Genomic DNA, 22,224 nt, shown 5'->3' with positions numbered 1-22,224 from the left:
TGAGGCTTTGCAGGTTGAGTCAACCAACCACAAGACAGAGAACTCATTAAGAAGGGAAACTTCAATTAGGATCAATCAAAATAAGCCTAACTTAAAAACTGCTGCAACAAAGAAAAAACGTCGGGTCATTGTCATAGGTGACTCTCTTCTGAAGGGAACTGAGGGCCCAATATGCAGACCTGACCCACTGCACGGGGAGGTCTGTTGCCTGCCCCGGGTCTGAGTTAGAGATGTGGTGAGGAAGCTTTCAACTCTTGTGCAGCCTGCTGATTGTTACCCACTACTAACATTCCAACTAGGCAGTGATGAAATTTCCCAAGTAAGAAGCCTGAGAAAAGTCAAAAGATACTTCAGGGCCCTTGGGAGACCTCTTAAGGGATCAGGAGCGCAAGTGGTGTTCTCCTCAATCCCTTTAATGGCAGGGAATCAAGAGGGAATAAACAGAAAGACCCACCAGGTCAACACCCGGCTTCGAGCCTGGTGTCTTGCACAGGGCTTCGGGTTCTTTGAGCATGGGTTGCTTTATACTGCACCAGGTTTGCTGGCATCTGATGGGGTACACCTGACAAATAAGGAGAGGAGGATCCTTGCATAGGAGTTGTCAGGGCTTATTGATAGAGCTTTAAACTAGATTCGAAGGGGGAAGGGGATACAGTCTGGCTTGCTGGGACTAAACCTAAGAGCTGCACGACATTGTTAATCAGACAATGTCCCAGAGAGTTACGTGGGTATGCTGCACCAGAAGAGGTTGAGTGCACTATGTTTGGAAATAGGTCGGACCCAATGGTCACTGGCCTGCCAGGTGTCGAGGCAGTGACAGGGAGAGGTCAAACAGGAGTCAGGCCTTCTCCCTTCAAGGAAAAGGCAAAATCACTAGCCCAGTTAAAGTGCTTCTACACCAATGCATGCAGCATGGGCAACAAATAGGAAGAGCTGGAAGCCATTGTGCAAAAGGAAAACTATGATATAATAGCCATCACGGAGATATGGTGGGATGATACACACAATTGGAGTGCTGTGATGGATGGCTACAAGCTCTTCAGGAGAGAGAGGACAGGCAGGAGAGGAGGGGGAGTGGCTCTGTACGTTAGAGAGTGTTTTGAATGTCTGGAGATCAGCAATGGTGATGAAAGGGTAGAATGCTTGTGGGTCAAAATAAAGGGGAAGGCCAATAGGGCTGTCATCACAGTGGGAGTCTGCTATAGACCACCCACTCAGGAAGAAGATGTAGATGAAATATTCTACAAACAATTAGAGGAAGTCTCACAGTCACAGCCACTAGTTCTTGTGGGTGACTTCAACCTACCAGATATTTGCTGGAATTTGAATACAGCAGTGAGGAACCAGTCCAGGAGGTTCCTAGAGTGTCTGGAAGACAACTTCCTGATACAGCTGGTGAGGGAACCAAGCAGGGAAGGCTCCCTGCTGGACCTGCTGTTTACCAATAGAGAAGGACTCATAGATGGTGTTGAGGGTGGAGGCTGTCTTGGTCATAGTGACTATGAAATAATAGAATTTTCAGTCACAGAAGCAGTAGGGAGAGGGGTCAGCAGAACTGCTGCCTTGGACTTCCGGAGGGCAGACTTCAACCTTCTTAGGAGACTGGTTGGAAGGGTCCCTTGGGAGTTGGTCCTGAAAGGCAAAGGGGTCCAGGAAGCTTGGACAATTCTCAAGAGGGAAATCTTCAGAGCCCAGGAGCTGGCTGTGATAGTGAACCACAAGATGAGCCGTAAGGACAGAAGACCAGCCTGGCTGAACAGAGAGCTCTGGCTAGAGCTCAAGAAGAAAAAGAAAGACTATGACGTATGGAAGAAGGGGCAAATCACTCACGAAAACTACAAGGATTCTGTTAGATGATGCAGGGAGAAGATTAGAAAGGCAAAAGCACATCTGGAGCTTAATCTGGCAGCTAACATAAAAGACAATAAGAAAAGTTTCTATAAATACCTTAACAGTAAAAGGAGGGTTAGGGAGAATCTCCACCCTTTGCTAAATGCAATGGGAGAAATAGTAACTGAGGATGAGGAAAAGGCTGAGGTACTCAATGCCTTCTTTGCTTAAAGCTTAAATGTGCAGAAGTCTATGGGGCTGGATGAGATCCACCCAAGAGTTCTGAGGGAGCTGGCGGAAGTGCTCACCAAGCCACTTTCCATCATTTACCAACAATCCCGGCTAACAGGGGAGGTACCAGCTGACTGGAGGTTGGCAAACGTGAGGCCGATCTACAAGAAAGGTAAGAGGGAAGACCCAGGGAACTACAGGCCTGGCAGTCTGACCTCAGTGCCAGGTAAACTCATGGAACAGATCATTCTTAGTGTTATCATGCGTCATGTAGAGGACAGTCAGATGATGAGGCCCAGTCAACATGGATTTATGAAGGGCAGGTCTTGTTTGACCAACCTCATCTCATTCTATGATAAAATGACTCGTTTAGTGGATGAGGGAAGAACTGTGGATGTTGTTTACCTCGATTTTAGCAAAGCCTTTGACACTGTTTCCCGTAACATTCTTTTTCAGAAGCTGGCTGCCTATGGCTTGGACGGGTACACGCTTCGCTGGATCAAAAATTGGCTGGACGGCTGGGCCCAGAGAGTGGTGGTGAATGGAGTTAAATTCAGCTGGCAGACGGTCACCAGTGGTGTTCCGCAGGGCTCAGTGTTGGAGCCTGTTCTCTTTAACATCTCTATCAATGATCTGGATGAGGGGATCGAGTGCACCCTCAGCAAGTTTGCAGATGACACTAAATTGGGAGGTAGTGTTGATCTGCCTGAGGGTCGGGAGGCTCTACAGAGGGACCTGGACAGACTGGATAAATGGGCCGAGGCCAACTGTATGAAATTCAACAAGACCAAGTGCTGGGTCCTGCACTTGGGCCACAACAACCCCCTGCAGCGTTACAGGCTTGGGGAAGTGTGGCTGGAAAGCTGCACAGCAGAGAAGGACCTGGGGGTACTGGTCGGCAGCCGATTGAACATGAGCCAGCAGTGTGCCCAAGCAGCCAAGAAAGCCAACGGAATCCTGGCATGGATCAGAAACAGTGTGGCCAGCAGGAGCAAGGAAGTGATTGTCCCCCTATACTCAGCACTGGTGAGGCCGCACCTGGAGTACTGTGTCCAGTTTTGGGCCCCTCACTTCAAGAAGGACATTGAGGTGCTGGAGAGGGTTCAGAGAAGAGCAACAAAACTAGTGAAGGGTTTAGAGAACTTGTTCTGTGAGAAGGGGCTGAAGGACTGTTTAGTCTGGAGAAGAGGAGGCTCAGGGGGGACCTTGTCGCTCTCTGCAATTACCTGAAAGGAAGTTGTAGGGAGATGGGGGTCAGTCTCTTCTCCCACGTTATGAAAGACAGGACGAGAGGGAATGGCCTCAAGTTGCGCCACAGGAAATTTATATTAGATATCCAGAAAAGTTTCTTTACAGAGAGGGTTGTAAAGTATTGGAACAGGCTGCCCAGGGAGGTGGTGGAGTCCCCATCCCTGAAGGTGTTTAAAAACTGTGTAGATTTGGTGTTGAGCAACATGGTTTAGGGACCCTGACAGTGCAGGGCAAACGGTTGGACTCGATGATCTTGAAGGTCTCTTCCAACCAGAAGATGCTATGATTCTATGGCAACACCTGTTTGTGTTGCTGGTGATGTAATCAGAGCATTCACTTCTGTGATCACAAAACATTATCCAGTCATGTACAAAGTACTTCAGAAGTACAGTAGCAAAACTAGCTTAACAGTACAAATGTAATCATAACAAAGGAATTAACTCCTCCCTTTTCTCTTCTTATTGACTTTGGTTCTTTCTTCTGATCTAAAAGGTGCTGCCATGCTGCAACTGAATCAATGCTCCAAAGCTGTCTCAAAGCCTCTAGACCCAAAGTCATGTTGCAACAGCTTTTTAGTGATGGAAAGTAAAAGATACTAAAGAAAGTCTGTGAGAACTGGTGAGAACTCTTTGAATGAAGGTAATTGCTCAGGAGTCATCAGCAGAGCAAATCTAGGACCAGTACCTGTCATAGCCGCTGTAAGAGTGACATGAGTTGTTCAGCAGCTTCATAAGACCTCATGAAGCAGAGCACAAATAAGAAGATAGACTCTCACATGGAACGTATTTAAATCTTGTTTGAGGAAAAAGAAACACTGTTCATGATCATCTGTAATTAGGTGTTATTACTGTGTATGTAGAATGCTGCTGTCTGTGATGCTATATAAATACAAGAGGCTTACAGGGTTGTGTTACACCTCAGGAATCACATCTCCTGTAAACAGGACGTCTGAAAGGACTTCATTAGTGCCTCACAGGACTTGTCTGTGGCAGTAATTTGAGATACAAATAGCAATCGTGACTAGCCTTGAGACTTCCCCCAAGGCTCGGCTGCCTTATAGTTAGAAAACCTACAGATAATCTCGTCTCTGTCCTGAAGAAAAAAGTCTGAAATGTGACCTATGTGAATCACTATTGTTTTAGGAGAACCACACAATACAGGGAAGAAAAAAAAGTGACTGAATAGGATGAAAAAGATCCGTCTTTCACACTTGATACTTGTCTCTTGGGGATGAATTTTCCAGGGAGAATATATGAGCTTATATCTATGGAAGATGTTCTGTGTTATGCATTTTGTTAGTGGATCCTGTCTCAGTTTTTATCCATTGATTTCTGTGACAAGGATCCAGGATCTCTTTCAAGTAATCAGTTGTAGGCTCACAACGGGAGTCATTAAATGGTGATGCGCATCCCAGCTACAATTGCCTTCTTCCTTCCCTCGCTTTAGATTCTGTGCTGGTAAAATACCCTAATAACCCTAGGGATCACAGCAGCAAAGTTTATGTTTGTCTATAGCATTTGAAGGAATGCTTTCTTTACCTTAACTACCAGACTCACTTGACAAGCTGGTTCCAGACATGACTTCCTTACATCAAGGGAAGTAAAACACATACAGCATGACTGTTCAATGGATATTTTTTGCTTCTGGAAAACAAATGGAATGTCACCAGGATTCCAATAGTAATGTGACTTGTATTTTATTTCATTTCTTCAAGCTACTGTGCTAGAACTCATTCTTGTTTACATCTGCATATCAGTCCTTATAGGGCCCATGTAGGTCTCAGATTTTCTATTGTGGGTGATGTCTCAGGTTCTAGCTTGAGTGTACAGTACAATTCAATAGAAATGTAAGTATGCAGCAAGAGGTTAAGAATAAAGGATATGTGATATGCCTAGATAATATCTGGCAGAACAAGTCTAACCCACCTCTTTGAGAAGAGGAAGACTTTGAAAGACAAATGTTTTTCGATAGAAGAATGATAAGAGTAGACCATGAACACAAGCAATAGCAGAAACCTCTGGAAAAGATACATCGGTGGGATAATTGTTTTGGGATGGGATGAACAAAAGCAGCAGTTTATTCTTGTCTTACACACATGGCACAACATACAGAACCAGCACAAATAACTTACGAAATCTCATACACCATGCTTCCTCTCAAATAGCTTCTATTAAGTTACAACACCATAACGAATCAGGTATTTAGTTACAACAGATCGCCAGACATGAATAGTCTCCCATTCAAGGAGTTATTATTTTTGTAAGCTACTTAGACAAACATTGGGTTTTTACATATTTAATACAGTACAGTGTCCTTAACAGAGTTCAAGATATTCACAATGAGAATTGAATACTTTATAAAACTGCAGAATTTCTCATCTCAGTACAGATCTACATTCGCTCCTGCCTTGCCTGGTTTACAGATGTGTTACAACTCATCTTTACTCAACTTTCCAAGCTAAACATTGCTTTAAATGAAAAACAAAACTCTATTTACAGGTGTGGTTTTTTTTTCTTCAGATTTAATAAAAACATCTTTGTTTCATTTTTTTGTATCTACCTTATATCCCCAACAACAATTGCCATTTAGCTGGTAGAAATATTAAGTATCAAGCTGATATAGAAACTTGGAAAAAAAAAAAATTGATGGCGACTTGCTGGATGCAAAATGAAAGATGGTCACAGCTCATCATTAATACAAAAAGGTGGATTTTTTTTCTCCTAATGTCAGAATTTTTGTCCATTGGAGACAGCTGAATTCTGTTATCTGATTTTTATATGTAATAGTAATATACTACTTACGGACCAATATACAAAACCTCATTTTTTTTTCAGTTACTAGCTGTCTCCCTCTCTTTCATGCAATCACTTTCAGTATAAGGTTATCTCTTTACTAGAATTTGTAACAACTCTGGTTGTGTGGTACTAACTTGGTCTCCCAGTCTCTACTAGATCAAACAGTGCCTCCCCTTATCCATGGTCTCATTGATATTGCTGGGTTGACTTACAAAGAGAGTTCTGCTCTGTGATTGCACTTCAAAATGCACTGAAGTCTGTGGGCATCTTTCCTTTGATTTGATGGAATTGGATTAGCTCTGCTTGAATGTGGCCAGCAAACTCTAGCCCTTAAGCAGTTAATCAACTTTATAAAGAAATAAGCAAAAAAGATTCCTCTCCTTTACAAATACAATATGCAGGGTTTTTTTACATCGAGCATTATCATAAAAAGCATGTTTATGTTATTTTGAAAATGTATTTTTACAGAACTTTATAAACACTGTTATATCAAACACATTCTCAAAAACTGGAGAAAATACCGACACAAAACTTGGAAGAGCCTCAATGGAATTCTTCCAGTACTATTTGTCTACTTGCATATTTCATATTTCAGTGTCCTTTACTGCAAACATAATTTGGCCATATGAGAACAGGTAAAGTTGACAACAAATCTCCAACAGAGATTTGAATAGGTCTTATTCTAACAGTTTTGAATAAGACCTGGATCTGTTGTTTAACGATAATGATTTGACATCCAATGTGTGGGGTTTTAACTGGTATGCCCATTCTGTTACCTTTGCTCACACTGAGCAATATCTTAATTCCCAAATAGTCCCATTCACGTCAGTGGGATTACACATGACAAAATGATCTATGCAAAAATGCTGAAAATGGTTTTCCATTTTTTAAATCCTTTTTATGTCAGCAACTAACATCATAATATTCTTCTTTATATATATTGTAATTGAAAATGATGTAGAAGTAATATTTGCAAACAATTCTGTATCAGAAATCAGCGTACAAACTTAAGGAAATAATCTGCTTATAGTTGTGCTATAGTTCTGACAGCCTAAAAATCTGTCTTGTGTGACCAAGAGTAAATTTCTCAGCTCTAAATGCTTTATTTATACACTTGTTTACGTTACACTTGACAATCCCCAACCTGGCACAGTTTAAGTTTAAACACACATATGTCACACTAACACAAAACCAGGATGTTATTTTCTCTTACCACCACCAATTTTCAGTACAATCAGTAATGGACATTAATGCATATAATCTAAGTGAAATACACTTTTCAAGTAGTTTGTTTAACATAATGTTGGATAAATTATAATGTAAGCTTGGCTTCCTATCCTGCAAAGGTTTAAAAATGCATTAAACTTTGTGTGTTGGAAGTAGTCTTACTGACTGTAATGGCACTACTCACAGTTCAGGAAGTTAAGTAGCAGAATAAGGTTTTGTTCTCCTACGCACTATTTTGTTTGTTCTTTAATGAAACGAAAGAACAGCTTTTCTTTATGTATCACTGAATGGCTTAAAATATAATTGGTGAAAGATCATTGACTGTAATATCATGTATTTTACCATGCTTTCTCATGGCTTGAAATGCTTAAAGAGTAATCCTTGAGAGAGGAAAAAAACACAAGCCATACTTAATCCCCAATTTTAGCTATACTGTAACGTGCAGTCACCCGTAAAGGAGCCCTTTAAAAAAAAAAATGTGTGTTATCTTGCTCAATGATTTGTAGAATGCATCTATTTCAGTCACTGTAATAAAACAAGTTATATATATACATATTAAAAAATCCAAGTGTAAATAATTATACAGTATTTCCACACATAAAACAACTGGTTGCTAATGATGCGATACATTAAACAAATTGCTGAAAATCTCTTCAGTCTTTGGGATGATCAAAGTATAAGTAATCAAAACTTAGAAATAGTGATTGAATTTTCATAAAAGAAGGTTTTTGATGGAAAGGCAGGAGGAATTCCCCTCCTACTCACCCTCGTTGCCCGTGGCTTTTAGAGACTCAGATCATTCCCCTAGAAAGCCACAGGTGGTATTTTTGTAGGTCTAGCAATATATTTTAATGATGTTATTTTCTTCTGTGTAACAGTACTAATAAGGTTTCCAGTGACTTTTTCATAAAACATAGTCTGTTTTTATTGAAGTTTATACTGCTTCAGAAGTTTCAAGCTATTTAAACTCCAGAAGAATATAAATCTGATCCAATTATGTTCAAGTTTAACCAAATAGAAATTCCCTTATTTACTGTGAAAATTTAGTTACCTTCTGTTCTGATAATTCAATCCAGTTTTTATTCCCCGACACTCAAAAAAAAAAAAAAAATCTTGTAGTTACGAGCAAAGAAAGAAAACTGCTCCTTGCCTATGGAAATATATATCATTTTTCAAGTTCCATCCCCTGTCTAAGCTGCTAACCATCACACAACATATGCCATTTGGCAATTTGCCTCCTAGGATATTCACATATTTCTTTCCAGTGCTCTCCACTTGTTCCTTCTGCTGAAGATCCCAAGGTTAACCTGCCAATGACCTCATTCCTTGACCCCCTATCTGAATCTAAAACCAAAAATTCAATGCTGATATCATCCAGACCCTCACAAGGAATGTCAAAGACAAACAATTCATTGAACACTGCATTAGGGGTGCATTTCTTCACATGGGTTTTCTTTTTAGAAATTCTCTTCTTAGCATGGTAAAGGTTCACTTTGACGTAAGGATCTGCAATGAAAAGAAAGAGCACAGATCAACTTTTGAACAGTGTTGTTTAGGAATTCCTTGATCTAGTTAATGGTAAATTTTATAACTTACTAAAATAATTGCATCACAATGAGATGTTTCAAGTTATTAAAGATGATTCGTCTCATCTAAATATTGTTTTTATGTCTGAATTAGTGCCTTTAAGTTCCCTTTATGGTCACCAAAGATGTAATCAAAATAGTCAGTGGAGTTTAGAGCATGATTCATCTGACTGAATACAGGTGTCTCCTTCATGAGATAAATTCTGCCCTGTAGTCCATTAACCCTAATAACACCTTTACTACTTGCAAAAGTGGTATGAAAATACACAATGGACTCTGACAAATATGTATCATTATATTTACACGTGTGATAGAGATCTACTTTTCATACGTTCTATCAGTAGGGGATAATCATTAGCGTTAATAAGACTTGAGCAAAGAAAAGATGAGAAAGGGGAGAATAAGCTCATGCTGAGAGAATGGATGAATGGATTCGATTCATTTATGTTGTGATTCTATCAACGTAAATTAGCTTGATTAAATTGCTTCAATTTTTATTGAACAAATTTAACACTAAACTTTAAATGTAAGGCTATGTTTGTTGTTAGGATATGTACTAGACTTTATGTCTATGCAGTACTATTATTGAAGTGAGTGGAAAATGTCCATATTTTAGCTGTCAACCAATTTTCAGTGTTTACATTCCCCATAATCATTTAAAAGTTGCAAGATTCCCTTGCTATTGTCTTCAACAATGGCTATATTTCTTCCTGCAAAGGAATTCTAGAGAACATTTTAAAAACCATTTCTTTCAAGTACCTTAGCATTTATTTCACTGTAAATGTGGGCCTGTTTCCAAATTCTTACAATGCAAAGATGCAGTGCAAAATCTTTTCTACTGAACTCAGTCAAGCAAGGTAATCTTTGTAAACAATCAACTAATATATATTAAGAATAGTTGAATACTTTTCTTAAAACGTAAAATTAAAACTGAACTGTATTTAGAAATGCTATGCCAAAGCCGTCAGACTGAAATGATCAAATGATGAAAAGGCTTTTGTTTCTCTGAATTGTCAATAGTTTAACAGAAGTAAGGTATGACAGAACATATCTTCACTTTTATACTCTATTATCCTTAATAAAAAATTCAAAAATTGGGTTTAATGTAATTAAAATGTTCATTATTCTTAGAATTAATGTATGCCACACAAGTATTAAAGATGTAGAATCAATATCCATCAGCGGATTAATGTTGTTATTCATTTCAGTTTAAAGGATGTTTTCTGACTGTTACTTCTGGCCATCTACTAGATAAGGCTTGAATGTTCCTCTTGATTTCAGTTATTCAGCCTAGAGAAGTGAAGGCTCCAGGGAAACCTTCTAGCAGCCTTCCAGTACCTAAAGGGGGCCTACAAAAATGCTGGAGAGGGACATTTTCAAGGGCGTGTAGTGATGGGACAAGGCACAATGGCTTTTAACTGGAAGAGGGGAGATTTAGATTAGAGGTAAGGAAGAACTTCTTCCCTCTGAGAGTGGTGATGCACTGGAAGAGGTTTCCCAGAGAAGTTGTGTCTGTCCGATCCCTGGAAGTCTGAGCAACCTGGTGTAGTGGCAGGTGTAGCCCACGGCAAGGAGATTGCGGCTAGATGATCTTTAAGGTCCCTTCCAACTCAAACCTTTCTGTGATTCTATGATTCTATTAGGAGACCTCAACACCAGCCATCAAGGAAAGCACAGAGGTTGTGGGAATGGAACAGCTTCTGAGTGAAAATGTTGCCATCTTCCTAAAGAGACTGAGTTATGCAATCGTTCAGCTAACCCCATAGAAACACCATTTCACTCCCCATCTTGTGCAAGATTTATGTTGGACTGAGGGGGAAGACAGAGGAAACTGTGACTCTTTTGAGTGCAGTATGTGACTTACACCCAAATATCTATTCAACGTGGCCTTGCTGAGGAACAGCAAATAATGAAGAACTGCCTAAGTGAACTGGGTGTCCAGGTGTAGCATGACTGCCTGTATCTCTTAGAAATGTTATATTCTAATTAGAGTTAGCAAGGTTGTACTGAGGAAAGCAGAAAGACCAAACAGAATTTACAGCTTTACTCAGAAGAGGTACAGTAAAAAAATGCATGGTTTGTACATACTATAGTGTCCAGGTGGCTGCTGAGACTAGGAAGGCTTTTGTTTTCAAGTTATTTTCCCACCTGGGTAAACCTCAGTTGGACTTAGTCTGTTGAGATCAGCTTGCTGTCATGCTGTCTTAAGGAAAACTCCACTATCTGTTGTGACTTTGGGGTTGATTGTTAAGATTACATATATTCTCTTACAGTGAAGTAAAATGTTGGGCTCCATTTGTAAGCTTTCTCCTTACGATATGTGAATAAAATTGAGATCAGAAGGAGGATTTCAATGGAACTTCACCATGTAAATGGAAATTTTCTATAGCTTTGTTGTATTGGATCCAGGATGCGTTAACTTTCTAGGTAAATTGCAGTATTTCTTGGTATGAGAAGTAGAAAGACTGTGTTATTGACCATAGAAATTATGATTCAGTGGTTACCAAAACTGATTCTTTTTCTGTTTCTGTCAAAAAAAATCCTGTGATATGAAAGAATATCAGTCCTATACAGAATCAACAGCAAAAGTGCTGCTGTTTGTATAGTCTTTTGTTGTGTACTATTCTTTTTGTGGTGTTGTCTTGTCCTCAGTATATTGTACTTTAATTTTTATTCTGTTATTATGTTAGCTAACATTAATGTGCATTTAAGTGCAATTCTAGTATTGGCTTCAAAGGAGATTCCACTGAATGCAAAATGGCACCAGACCAGGAAAAGGGAGTGCAAAATCTGCTCCTGGTTAGTGCACCCCCAGTATAGCTCATGATAAAGCAAGGGTGTTAAGTTGCAGACTGCTTCCAGCACTGACAAAGTTCATCTTTTCACCTTGCCAAATAAATGTTAATGCGATGTGGGCCAAATTCAGCACAGATGTAACTGGTTGCTTTTCCTGGTGATAAGCTGAAATAAACCATATGATGATCTCACTCAATACTGTTCATCTAGAAATAAACTGTGTTTTTTGTCATAAATAAAAGCTTTTAGTATCTGCAAACAACATTCCATACTTATGGCAGATGGGTTCTGTTCAAGACAATCACAAAACTCATTGGTTTCCACTGCTAACAGATGTCATAGTTTTTTAACACGTGATTGAAGAACAGATTTGTAAAATGCATACCCTGGAAAATAAAGAATTGACCTACATACAAATGAAATGAATAGGCTGCAAATAATAGAGACAAGATTTCTGAATTTATAGGCTATTCTTAGTCTTTGAAATGCCATGTTTTAGCTGTCTTTTGTGTGTTTGTTTTATGTTCTTAAGGCATATTCATTAGTAAAACCATTACCTGATAATCCTGACACATCAGATTTAGGCAGATGCCTGGCTTTTAGAACAACCACAGTGAGCGTGTTTGTTGTAGACTGATAACAGAGAGAGATCAGTAATTCTCCACGCCCAGATGATTTCTGAGGAAATGAAAGAAAGAAAAGAAATAAGACTATTTATAAGCAATTATATTGACCAAGCTTTAAACCAGAATTAAGAAGACTTATGAGATGTCATGTAGCTGTATGCTCTGAAATGGTGTAAAAGGTTATAACTTACAGAGCTATGCTGCTTTATATAGCAAATATAATTTCCCTGTACTGCAGTTATATAACTCTTCTCATTAGATTGAATCAAAATAAATAATAAATAAGTAAAAATATAGGTTGATGTGACATCATTAACTTGAGAGATTAGAAAGGAAATCCTACATTCTGAGAAAAAAAAAAAAAACCACAGTGAAAGAAAAGTTCCTAGGCAGAACAAAATTTTGTAACGATATACTGAAAAAAAAAATAATAAAAGCAAATAAAAAAGAATTCTTCAGTAGAATGTTTTTAAACAGGAAGGATTGAAAACATTAGTGAAATCTCATCCTTGACACTTTCTAAAATAGTATAATAATACACATGAAATAAAGATGAGATCAAAGATTTTCTCTATGATTATTAGATTTGAATTTGCAGGAGCAGCTTCTTTCACAGAAAGTAGGAAGGCAAAGGAAACAAGCAAAAAAAAATACCTTATATACCAGAAAATCCAATAAGTTATCAACAAAATACCAGTGACATAGTTATAGTTGTTGTAATATAGTGATAGAATTGTAAAATAACATTATTAGTTATAGGTATGTTGTCTGGTAGACATTTATTTGATTTGGTAGCATGCTTGCTCTTTGAAAACAATCAAATTGAAAGTCAATACACATTCCACTTCCTTAGTAACGATTAAGAGACGTGTGTGTGATGCATGTGCATTTCTGTGGTTCAGCAGTGATGGTTGTAAATGATTTTTACACTTTGAAATGAGACAAAATGCTATGAAATATTTTTAGCCCAGTGAAGTCAGTATGTTTTGCATTGACTTCAATAAGGTTTCAGCTTCTCCCTTGTGTTTTACTATCCTTAGTAGAGCTGCAGTCTCTGTTGCAATTCTTGAGAGAGAAGGTAGTAACAGCACTGAAGTGCAAGAACATACATACTACTGCATCAACAATACGGTCTCCAAGAGGTTCCAATTCCTTAACTAAAGACTCCCTGCATTCTTTAAGAATATGCTATAGAACTCATGTAGTTGGAATGAAAGATTAACATTGATTTCAATAAGCTTTAAGAAAAATGATTTCAAAGAGAAAAGGGGAGGGAGGAGAAGGGGAATAACATATAAATCTTTGCATTCCTTCCTTTTAAAGCAAATTAATGTGGATTGAGGCCTCTTGACCTAACGTAAATGCGTCCACTCAAACCTGCTGGACCAGCTGAATAAGCAAGAAGTGTTTAGGCCATCAGCAATTTCTTGCAACATGCTCACTGTAATGTTCTTTTATTACATTTGTTTAATTGCTTCCTCATACTGCCATTATGAAAGCATCTCAATGACTTGCATGATGAACTTGTTCCCTTTTCTTTCCAGGATGCTAGTAGCATTACACAAGAATTATAGCTAATACCAGCACAACACTTTTAAAGTTTAAATAAAAAATATGTTACCCTAACATTTCTTTTGATGATCTCTCTGTCCATTAGCAGCCTTCCTTCTGACAATTCAATTCCTGCGAGGGGAATGAGGACTTCTCCAATGACATCATCTCTGGAAAACCTGTCAAAACTCAGGATCATAAAGTGAAGTGTTAAATCTTGAATTTGGGTATAAGGGATCCCATAAAATGTGAAGGTCTCATCAAAAACTGGATCTAAGGTTTTTCTCAGCACTCTGGTTTTCACCTTGTGCTTTTTCTCAGGCAGGATTGTCATTTTGATGTAGGGATCAGAAGTCATTGACTGCTCATCCATTGCTGGCAGCCCACGTGCTTCTTTGATGTTCACTACAAATGCCTTTTTCTCAAAGTTGTACTCTAAAGAGAAGAAGAGAGTTCCTAGCTTGTCTTGTTTATCTTCAGATGACAGAGAAGTGATGGATTTTAAACTATCAGGGGATACTGAATCTTTCTTCCTTTCTGCAAATTGCTCAGGAGACAAATTTTCAAGATCTGGAGAGCTCTGGATTTTAGGGGTTGCTTTGGGGAAGTTGCCATTTAAATCTCTCTTCTCCAGGTCAAGATGGAGAGAATTCTTCGGCATCTCTGGTTTGTTCTTTGCTTCACTTTTGTCTTCTGCTCCAAACTTCTTCTTACTGTTGAGATTCTCAGGGTAAATATCAACCCCTTTCAGAACATGGACAAACTTATATGGAGGGGTCTTATTGGATTTGGAAGATTTACGTTGACAGCAGATCCAAGCAAAAAGGGAGACAGAGAAGACAAGGCCAAATGCACTAAAGATCCCAACCACTGTAGGAATTTCATCTGCAAATCAAATAAATAGTAACAAGCACATAAGCAGCAATACCTTGGACTCTGTGAGATATTTAATAAAGTAACAATTTAGTAAAACAAACTGATACGAGATGTTGTAACAGCAGGATCGACAGACTGAAAGTGCTTTGCATTGTACATATTGCTCGCCACCTGCAGGCACGAACGTGTAGTCCCACACTAAAGCACACTTGTTACGTTAGTATTTTTCCATATATAGAGTGTTTGGGAGGAAAATACTATTCCCATTCGAATAGTAATAACTATTACTATTAGAGTTAGTAATTGCTGGACTATCTCATGCCTCTGTGTGTAGTTTCTGAGTTTATATATCTGTGAGTAATACCAGCTCTCAGAAGATTTCAGCTTTGAGCTTATGGAGCTTTGTTGCTTAGATAAAACAGATTCTGAAATATGCATTACTTATAGATACATCATCTGCTTTTCACACTGCTTCCTAGAATACTTTGTACACTCAATTAACTCATTTTTTATGGTCTGATCCCATAATTGCCTGGAGGTATCTCTTGAAAGAACTGAGTTTAATTGGAGGTTATAACACTCAACAGTTTCAATGGGATTTTCAATACTTTGCAGGAGGAAGTCTATCAAGAAAATTTAGAATAATTATATAACAAGTGTGTTTTCCAGATGGATATGACATTGGACAGTCACATGTGAGCCCAAAGCTGAAAAAAACTATTAAGTGTATCACTGATAATCACTAAGCTTTGTGTTTAAGACACTATGAATCAAAGCTATGGAGAGTTTACTGGAAGGATCACTACTTTTTAGGAGTATATGAGTAAAACATTAAAACATAATTCTCTTCCACCTTAATATGAATCCAATACTTAAAGCTGAATAAAGAGAAAACTGAGCAAGTGTTACAACCTCAATTGTCATGTGGATACATTAGTAACATATAGAGTATCATTAGCCCTTCAAAGCATGCATCGAAGGGGCAAATGAGCACAAATAATTAGAAATCCAATTCTGCCCATAAGTAACATTACTAAGTGAGTTTAAACCTCTCACATTGAAACAATCAGAGCTTAATCTTTATTCTCTGCAACAGTGGAAGACTAGCAGAATATTAATGAAATGACATTGTTTACGAATAAAGGCAATTGTGTAACAGTTCTGCTTCTCTCACAAACGATTAGCAGATCATTCTGGATAAGAAAAGCAAAACTATCCCCATCCATTTATTACTAAATCAGCTTCAGCCAGGTAAAAGCTAGGCAGATAGATGTGCTGCCACTATACTTTTTTTTTTTTTTTTTTTTTTAATGGAATGATTCAAAAGAACCCACAACAATACTGTTAGAGCAAAGTAGGACATAATGTTCCAGCACAGAAAGGATCAGGCCTGGCTATTAATTTCTTCTGACAATACTAATGTCACTTTCCCTTTACTTACAAGATGTATTAGTCTACATATTTGATTGTAAGAACTTAATGAAGTGACTGAAAATTTATACATAACTAAAAAGTATTTTTTCTAAGTTAAGTGTGTGGCTCTGAGTTTCAAGAATTCCCTGGGCTGCACGAATTCAAATATACATGGTATAAAGGTAGAAAACAAGGAGCAATTGAAAAGTAATCAGAATATTTTAATAGCTTATAAGAATAATTTGCACATTTACAATACTTTTTCATGAGATGATAGGCTTTTTATAATAATAGAAATTGTTATATTTGAATTCTACCACTGCTGAAAGCAGTGGTAGAATCAATTTGGTGTTTAAAATATTAATTAGCTTCCTTAAATAAGTCATTAGATAAGCATGATGTCACAAGTGTAGTTAAGAACATCAAGTGGGTGGGGTAGGACAGAAGATGAAATGGTAACTAAAATGGTTTTATATTTACAACTAATTGCATCGCAACCTGAATTTCTTGCTGTTATCATAATGTAAATCAATTGCTTAACATTCAAGGCAGTGTATTAATAAGAATCATCACCTATTGATCCTGGGAGAAGTTATTATTTCAGTTACATGATATAAATCTGGAGTCACTTCACTTAAGTCAATGAAACGATCCTTGAATTAAACGCCTGGTAAAGCAAATACAATCTAAGCTAGAGTCAATATTTGTAAAGCAGAGTTCAGAAACATTTCTACTTACTGCTTTTCAGAGTAAAGCTTTTTATGTATCTATTTTATAAGTGCATATATACGACTGTTTCTGAAACTTCCAGTATCACAGTTAATCACCCTACACCCAGTGCATAGAAATGACACCTCTGAAAAGTTCATTGTCGTCATTGCTATTCTTAATGAGCCCAGATTGATCAAGATGCAGCTGTTTAGCTAAAACCACTGGGATGCTGTATTTTTGCCTTCCTAGCAATGTCCTTTACAATACTTCTTTTCACTTTAACTAACGACTGACAAGCCTTTTTCTAAAACAAGGAAAAAGGAATGACAATTATTCCAAGAATGTCTTGAACAAAGATTTTCTCTGTGGCACAGGATGCATTTATATCATTTAACTCTGAAACCACGATACTTTAACCAAGACGAAGAAAACAACCCCAAACCTCGCTCATCTGAAAACGCACCGACACAACCCTCTTCATCTCTCCCGGTGCTTTACCGGGGGGGGAGGGGAGGGGGTGGAATGGGTTAGGGTAGAAGGAACAGAGAGAGAGAAGAGAAAGAAAGCAAATTCACACAACTTCTGAGATTGAAGAGAACTGGAGGGAGATCAGGTTCCTCCCAACAAGCTGAGTGCTGGGAGGTGCAGGCTGGCTCAGCAGACATTGCCTCCCTGCACTTCTCCTGGGAAGGGGAGCAGCTCCCGGCCCCGCGGGCGGGGAGTCGGGGCCGGGACGCGCTTACCGAACTGCTGGCGGCCGGCCGCGATCGGAGCCATGTTGACGGCGTGCGCTGTCCGCGGTGCTGGAGCCGCTGTCCGCGGTGCTGGAGCCGCTGTCCGCGGTGCTGGAGCCGCTGTCCGGCTCACGGGGGGCTCCGTCCGGGGTAAGGGAGGCGCCTCCGCGGGCACCGAGAGACTTGCCTGGGGCGCCGAACGCTCTGCCCTGTGCCCTGCTGTCCCTCGGCTCTCTGATCTCCCAGCGCCGAGCAAATGTCTTTTCCAGCGTTTCTGGTTGTTTGTTTTTTTTTTAAAGAAAAAAGGAAACAACAAAAAAAAACCACAAATACGGAGACCCGAGCGATGGGGAAGGTGGAGGAGGTGGCTGCAAGAGGGCTGGAGGAGAAGGGGGAGGGGAAGCTTCGGTCCTCCCCTTTGCACACTGATTTGCAACCCCCTTCCTGTTTTGGCTCTTCTGAGTAGCTCCGCTCCGAGACTGAAGACGTGGTTGAAACCCAAATTGACGCAATCCTGACGCTACAGGGCTGAAATCAGCACCTTTCCCACCTCCCATCCCCCCTCCCCAACCACCACACCCTCCCTCTGTCTCCCTCCCTCTGTCTCCCTCCCTCCCTCCCTCTCTCTCCCTGCATCCTCTTTCTGGGGATTGAACATGCATTCATTGATTATTTTAACTGCCCTGCTGCAGAATATGAGCTCCTACCCTTCATCAGACACAGACAGTGAAATGCTAATGTTTGTGATTCAGTGTACCTTGTGTAATACACGAGTGTGTCTGTTAAGCTGGAGTAAGATTTATTTATCTATGAGCTGGACAGGCTGCAACAATGTGAAGAAGATGCCAACTCAGATGGTCCAGACACCTTGGCTCCAAATGTAATACGTGCATTTTTTTCAATGACTGATGTCATAACTTACTGGATTTTAATCATTAAAACTTCTGAGGTACCTTCTTCCTGGTCTCTCCTTCCCACTTCTTCCTGCCATCCACCCCCACAAAAGCATTCAACACCCACTTTCGAAACCCTTTTGACCTTCCTGTAGGTCTAGGAAAGATACTAGATACTACTGGATTTTAACAGGTTTAGATGTCTGTCTCCAGTCTGGACTGAGAACATAGTGGGAGGCAGGAGGAGGCTGGCAGGCAGAAGGAATGGTGGTGAAACAGAACAAGAAAGCAGGGCTGCCTGTAACTAGAGCTGATACAGTGTATAATAACCCAAGCTAAATCCTGGTGCAACAGAGCTGCAAAAGCCAGCACCTGGCATCTGATTCCTCCTGGATTCAGAAGAAATCATAGCAGCCAAATTTGAAATCTAACTGCTAATTCTGCTTCATAAATGGGAAACAGGTGTTGTTGCTTTTCTGCATAACAAAATCCAGATGCGGGCACGGTCTGACATGACCCTGCTCCATGATGGGCCACTTGTAAGCTAGTATGTCTTGGCCCACTTGACAAGCATGTTCTTGCTTCACAGTGAAGCCAGTGAAGTTCCTTGGATTTTAGCAAAATTAAAATAGGAAGGCCAAGGAATCATGGGAATCTAGTATTAAAAGACAGATGAATTAAATGCCTGGCTAGTTCTGAGAGATGAAAACCTATTCATTAATATTATTTATGCTTATCTGCTTTTGTTATACCTTCAGCAACTTGGCCTTGGTATGCAACTGCACAACTCCTCCAGGAACAGCCATATCTACTACTTCAATCTTCATTACATCGCATCCCATTTAATAAAACACAATGAGTAGCTTGCCATCACTGCTCCTCTTACAAACACCTGGACTACAATGAACTCCAGTATTAGAAGACTGCAGAAACAGTTGTTTAGCTCTTATTTGTGTTTTGGCAGCACAGTTTGAGTTGGGATATTTGGGTTCACATGTTGGCACCAATCCAAGTAAATCTGGCTCAACTCCTCTCTTTTTTCTGGCAGTCTTCCACCTCTCCAGCCCTGCTATCCACTTCCCTTTCTTTGTCCAAAATCCAGCCTTACTCAAAATGTAATTGAAAGTAATTGCATTTGATTTTAAACCACATTCCAGGTAATATGAGCCTCCAGACATGACTGAAATAAACAAGATCCTTAAGTAAATTTAGAATTAAACATGTTTAACTGTAATGTTAAACTATTGTAATCTGTTGTTATGTCTGGACTTTAAAAACAGTGGACTGATAATCAATATATCCTATGCCTTGGTAGTGTGTTTATCTTATTTGAGCTGGGATATGGTGAGCATATATATTATGTTGACTCTTGAATTATTGTCAATAACTTGTGAAGCTTTTTATTTTTATTTTGCAATGAAATCCATGACATCCTTTGTTGATATATACAAAATTTATGGAGCACATGGAAGTATAACAATGATTGATTCAGATTTTCTTCCCTTTAGTTTCTCAGATGTCCTATGGATATATAAAAAGCTTTTCCACGATTTATACATCTTTTCGTAATGACAGAGAATATTTCCTTCAGCACATAGGGTTTTCTTTTTTCTTTTTCCTTTTTTGTGACAACACTGATGAAATGAGGAAGATACACAGGAGGTTTTGTGGGGTTTTTGTTTGTTTTGTTTTTTGTTTTTGTTTGTTTGGTTGGTTGTTTTTATCCTTTTCCAAAATTCCTAGTAGTTCATGCTAGATTTTAGACACTAGTTAAGACCTGTATGGTGCTGGGTGCTGTACAACCTGATAGTAAAGAGCCCTTCCTTTCATCTCAGTTTTGTGCATGTGTAGCTCTTTAAAGCAGGATAGAAAAGGTTTCATGATACCAGCTCTCTGCCTTTAGAAATTTGGAGCTGCCGAGGTATATACAGAAGCATGTATAAACATGTATACGGATATGCAATGAATGGTTTTATCTCTTTATTGCGTGTGTCAGCAAAATAGTAAATAACCTTTTTTTACATCACTCGTGAACCTTCTATATTTAATTACATGACTCCACTTAATGGAACAGAGTGGACATCACAGAAAATACTCGAGGAGAAGGTGGGGCATTGAGTTGCTGACACATCTTGAGACAGACGCACTTTTTGCTCCCTGTGTTGTGCAAGCACCATCTAGTGTACGTCTTAGATCCATCAGTATCAGATGACTAGCATACACCCATGTAGGTAGCACAAACACAAAGATACATAACCAGCTCACTGCTGTTTGATTACACTTCTGACAAGTGGCTGTCGGGAAAAATCATCATGTGAATGCTGTGTACTTCTTAACCAATTTAATTAATATCTTTCAGTTCAGTCTCACACGATAGTAATGACTCTTCATTTTTGTGGCTATATATTCTTCACATTTCCCTCTGTTCTAATAAAACATCCTGGATACTTCAGCAAAATTTTAAATAGTTTACAACAGACTCCGAGTAAAAACTTGGACTAGGAACTCACTACCCAGATAATAATCCCTTAATTTTCCCAGCAAACAAGATACAAGGATCTCAAATACTTCCAGCTCAGAGACAGAACATTAAAAGGAGCTGGTTCAGATTTTGCCTGCTCTGAGTTGAAATGGACTGATGATCTGTGGAATATCTCTCTATGTGATCTGGCTGACTGTATCACAACAAGGCCTTCTGTGGTCTGAAAACTAGATTACCGGTACACATGCATGCGCAGAGCATCTTTCTGTTACTCCGAGAAAAGGGAGGGTGGTTGCTAAGCGACAGAGTCCCTACTCTTCCCAAAGCAGATAGTTCTCAAATAAGCATACGGGGCTGGAGAAGGTGATCCCCCACCTGCAAATGAACTGTAACTGTTCTCCAGATCCCAAAGTCTCTGTGAGAAAAAAAATCTCTCCTTTTAAAAAGAAAACACAAAGTTGTTCTAAACAAGATCCAATCTCTCCTCAAAAAAAAAAAAAAAAAAGAGTCAACTAACATTTGAAAATAAAACTCATGATTTATATGTACGAAGTGAAGATGGAGAAACAGGCCCTTTCAATCTCTGTGAAATGTTTCCCTGGAGCTTAAAGACAGAGTTTCACATTTTCAAAAATAGCATCTAATTTTGCGTTCTGCAGTTGCCAGATGTCAAACTACAGATATTAATTAATACTATTGAGCACCTAGGAAAATCAAGCTCTCCAGTCATGCTTACAAAATGAAACCTAAACGTGAACACAGGCAATGGCCCGTGGTTTTGGTAAGTACAGAGGTTTCAATGCTTCTGAAAGTCAAACAACTTCAAAGCCATCTACAAAGAGATTTAAGTAGTTGCACTCTGCTTAATTTCCACTTCATTTCCACTTCACTTAGCTCTGCAATTATCTTATGGAAAAGGGCTAAATCACTCCCTGTCTCATCTCTCAGCCTTTGACACTCCTTAAATGCCTAAAGGAATGCTTTTGGGTTCCATACACACCTACAAGGCTGGACTTGTCAGCTGAAGACTCAGCCTGCTGCGTGTTTGGCCTTACAGACTTGTAGTTCCTCCCTAGGTTGTGACTGAATTCAGCTTCATGCATTTTAATGTCCAGAGCTACGTGAAATACTTCAGCATGACCTTCAGTTTCTGCTGCAGAATGGTGTACTTTTTCTGGACTGTACCAGTCATTTACCGGTCTCATGTGGATACATCAGATAA

General features: G+C 39.2%; 1 protein-coding gene across 1 annotated transcript; it reads right to left on the bottom strand.

The window, feature by feature from the left end:
* Positions 1 to 8,532: 8,532 nt before the first annotated feature.
* On the bottom strand, positions 8,533 to 17,670 carry SYT4 (synaptotagmin 4). The gene is made up of 4 exons (XM_086629747.1): positions 17,637 to 17,670; positions 13,964 to 14,778; positions 12,274 to 12,394; positions 8,533 to 8,840 (listed from the first exon to the last, which is right to left on the bottom strand). The coding sequence occupies exons 1-4, from the start codon at positions 17,668 to 17,670 to the stop codon at positions 8,533 to 8,535; spliced, it is 1,278 nt and encodes a 425-aa protein (XP_086485873.1).
* Between the last annotated feature and the right edge of the window lie 4,554 nt (positions 17,671 to 22,224).

Source organism: Tauraco erythrolophus, chromosome Z (assembly GCF_009769465.1).
Source record: "Tauraco erythrolophus isolate bTauEry1 chromosome Z, bTauEry1.pri, whole genome shotgun sequence".
NCBI lineage: Eukaryota > Metazoa > Chordata > Aves > Musophagiformes > Musophagidae > Tauraco > Tauraco erythrolophus.
The sequence above is the reverse complement of the archived record's forward strand: the minus strand, read 5'-3'. Positions and strand labels throughout refer to the sequence as shown.

Bases quoted from the DNA above. Each gene is read 5' to 3' on its own strand.
- SYT4 (XM_086629747.1), bottom strand. From the start codon at position 17,670: ATGGCTCCGATCGCGGCCGGCCGCCAGCAGTTCG. The intron at 14,779-17,636 runs GTAAGCGCGTCC...TTTGATTTGCAG, and splicing joins GGCCGGCCGCCAGCAGTTCG to ATGAAATTCCTACAGTGGTT. The intron at 8,841-12,273 runs GTAATGGTTTTA...TTTTCATTGCAG, and splicing joins TGATGTGTCAGGATTATCAG to ATCCTTACGTCAAAGTGAAC.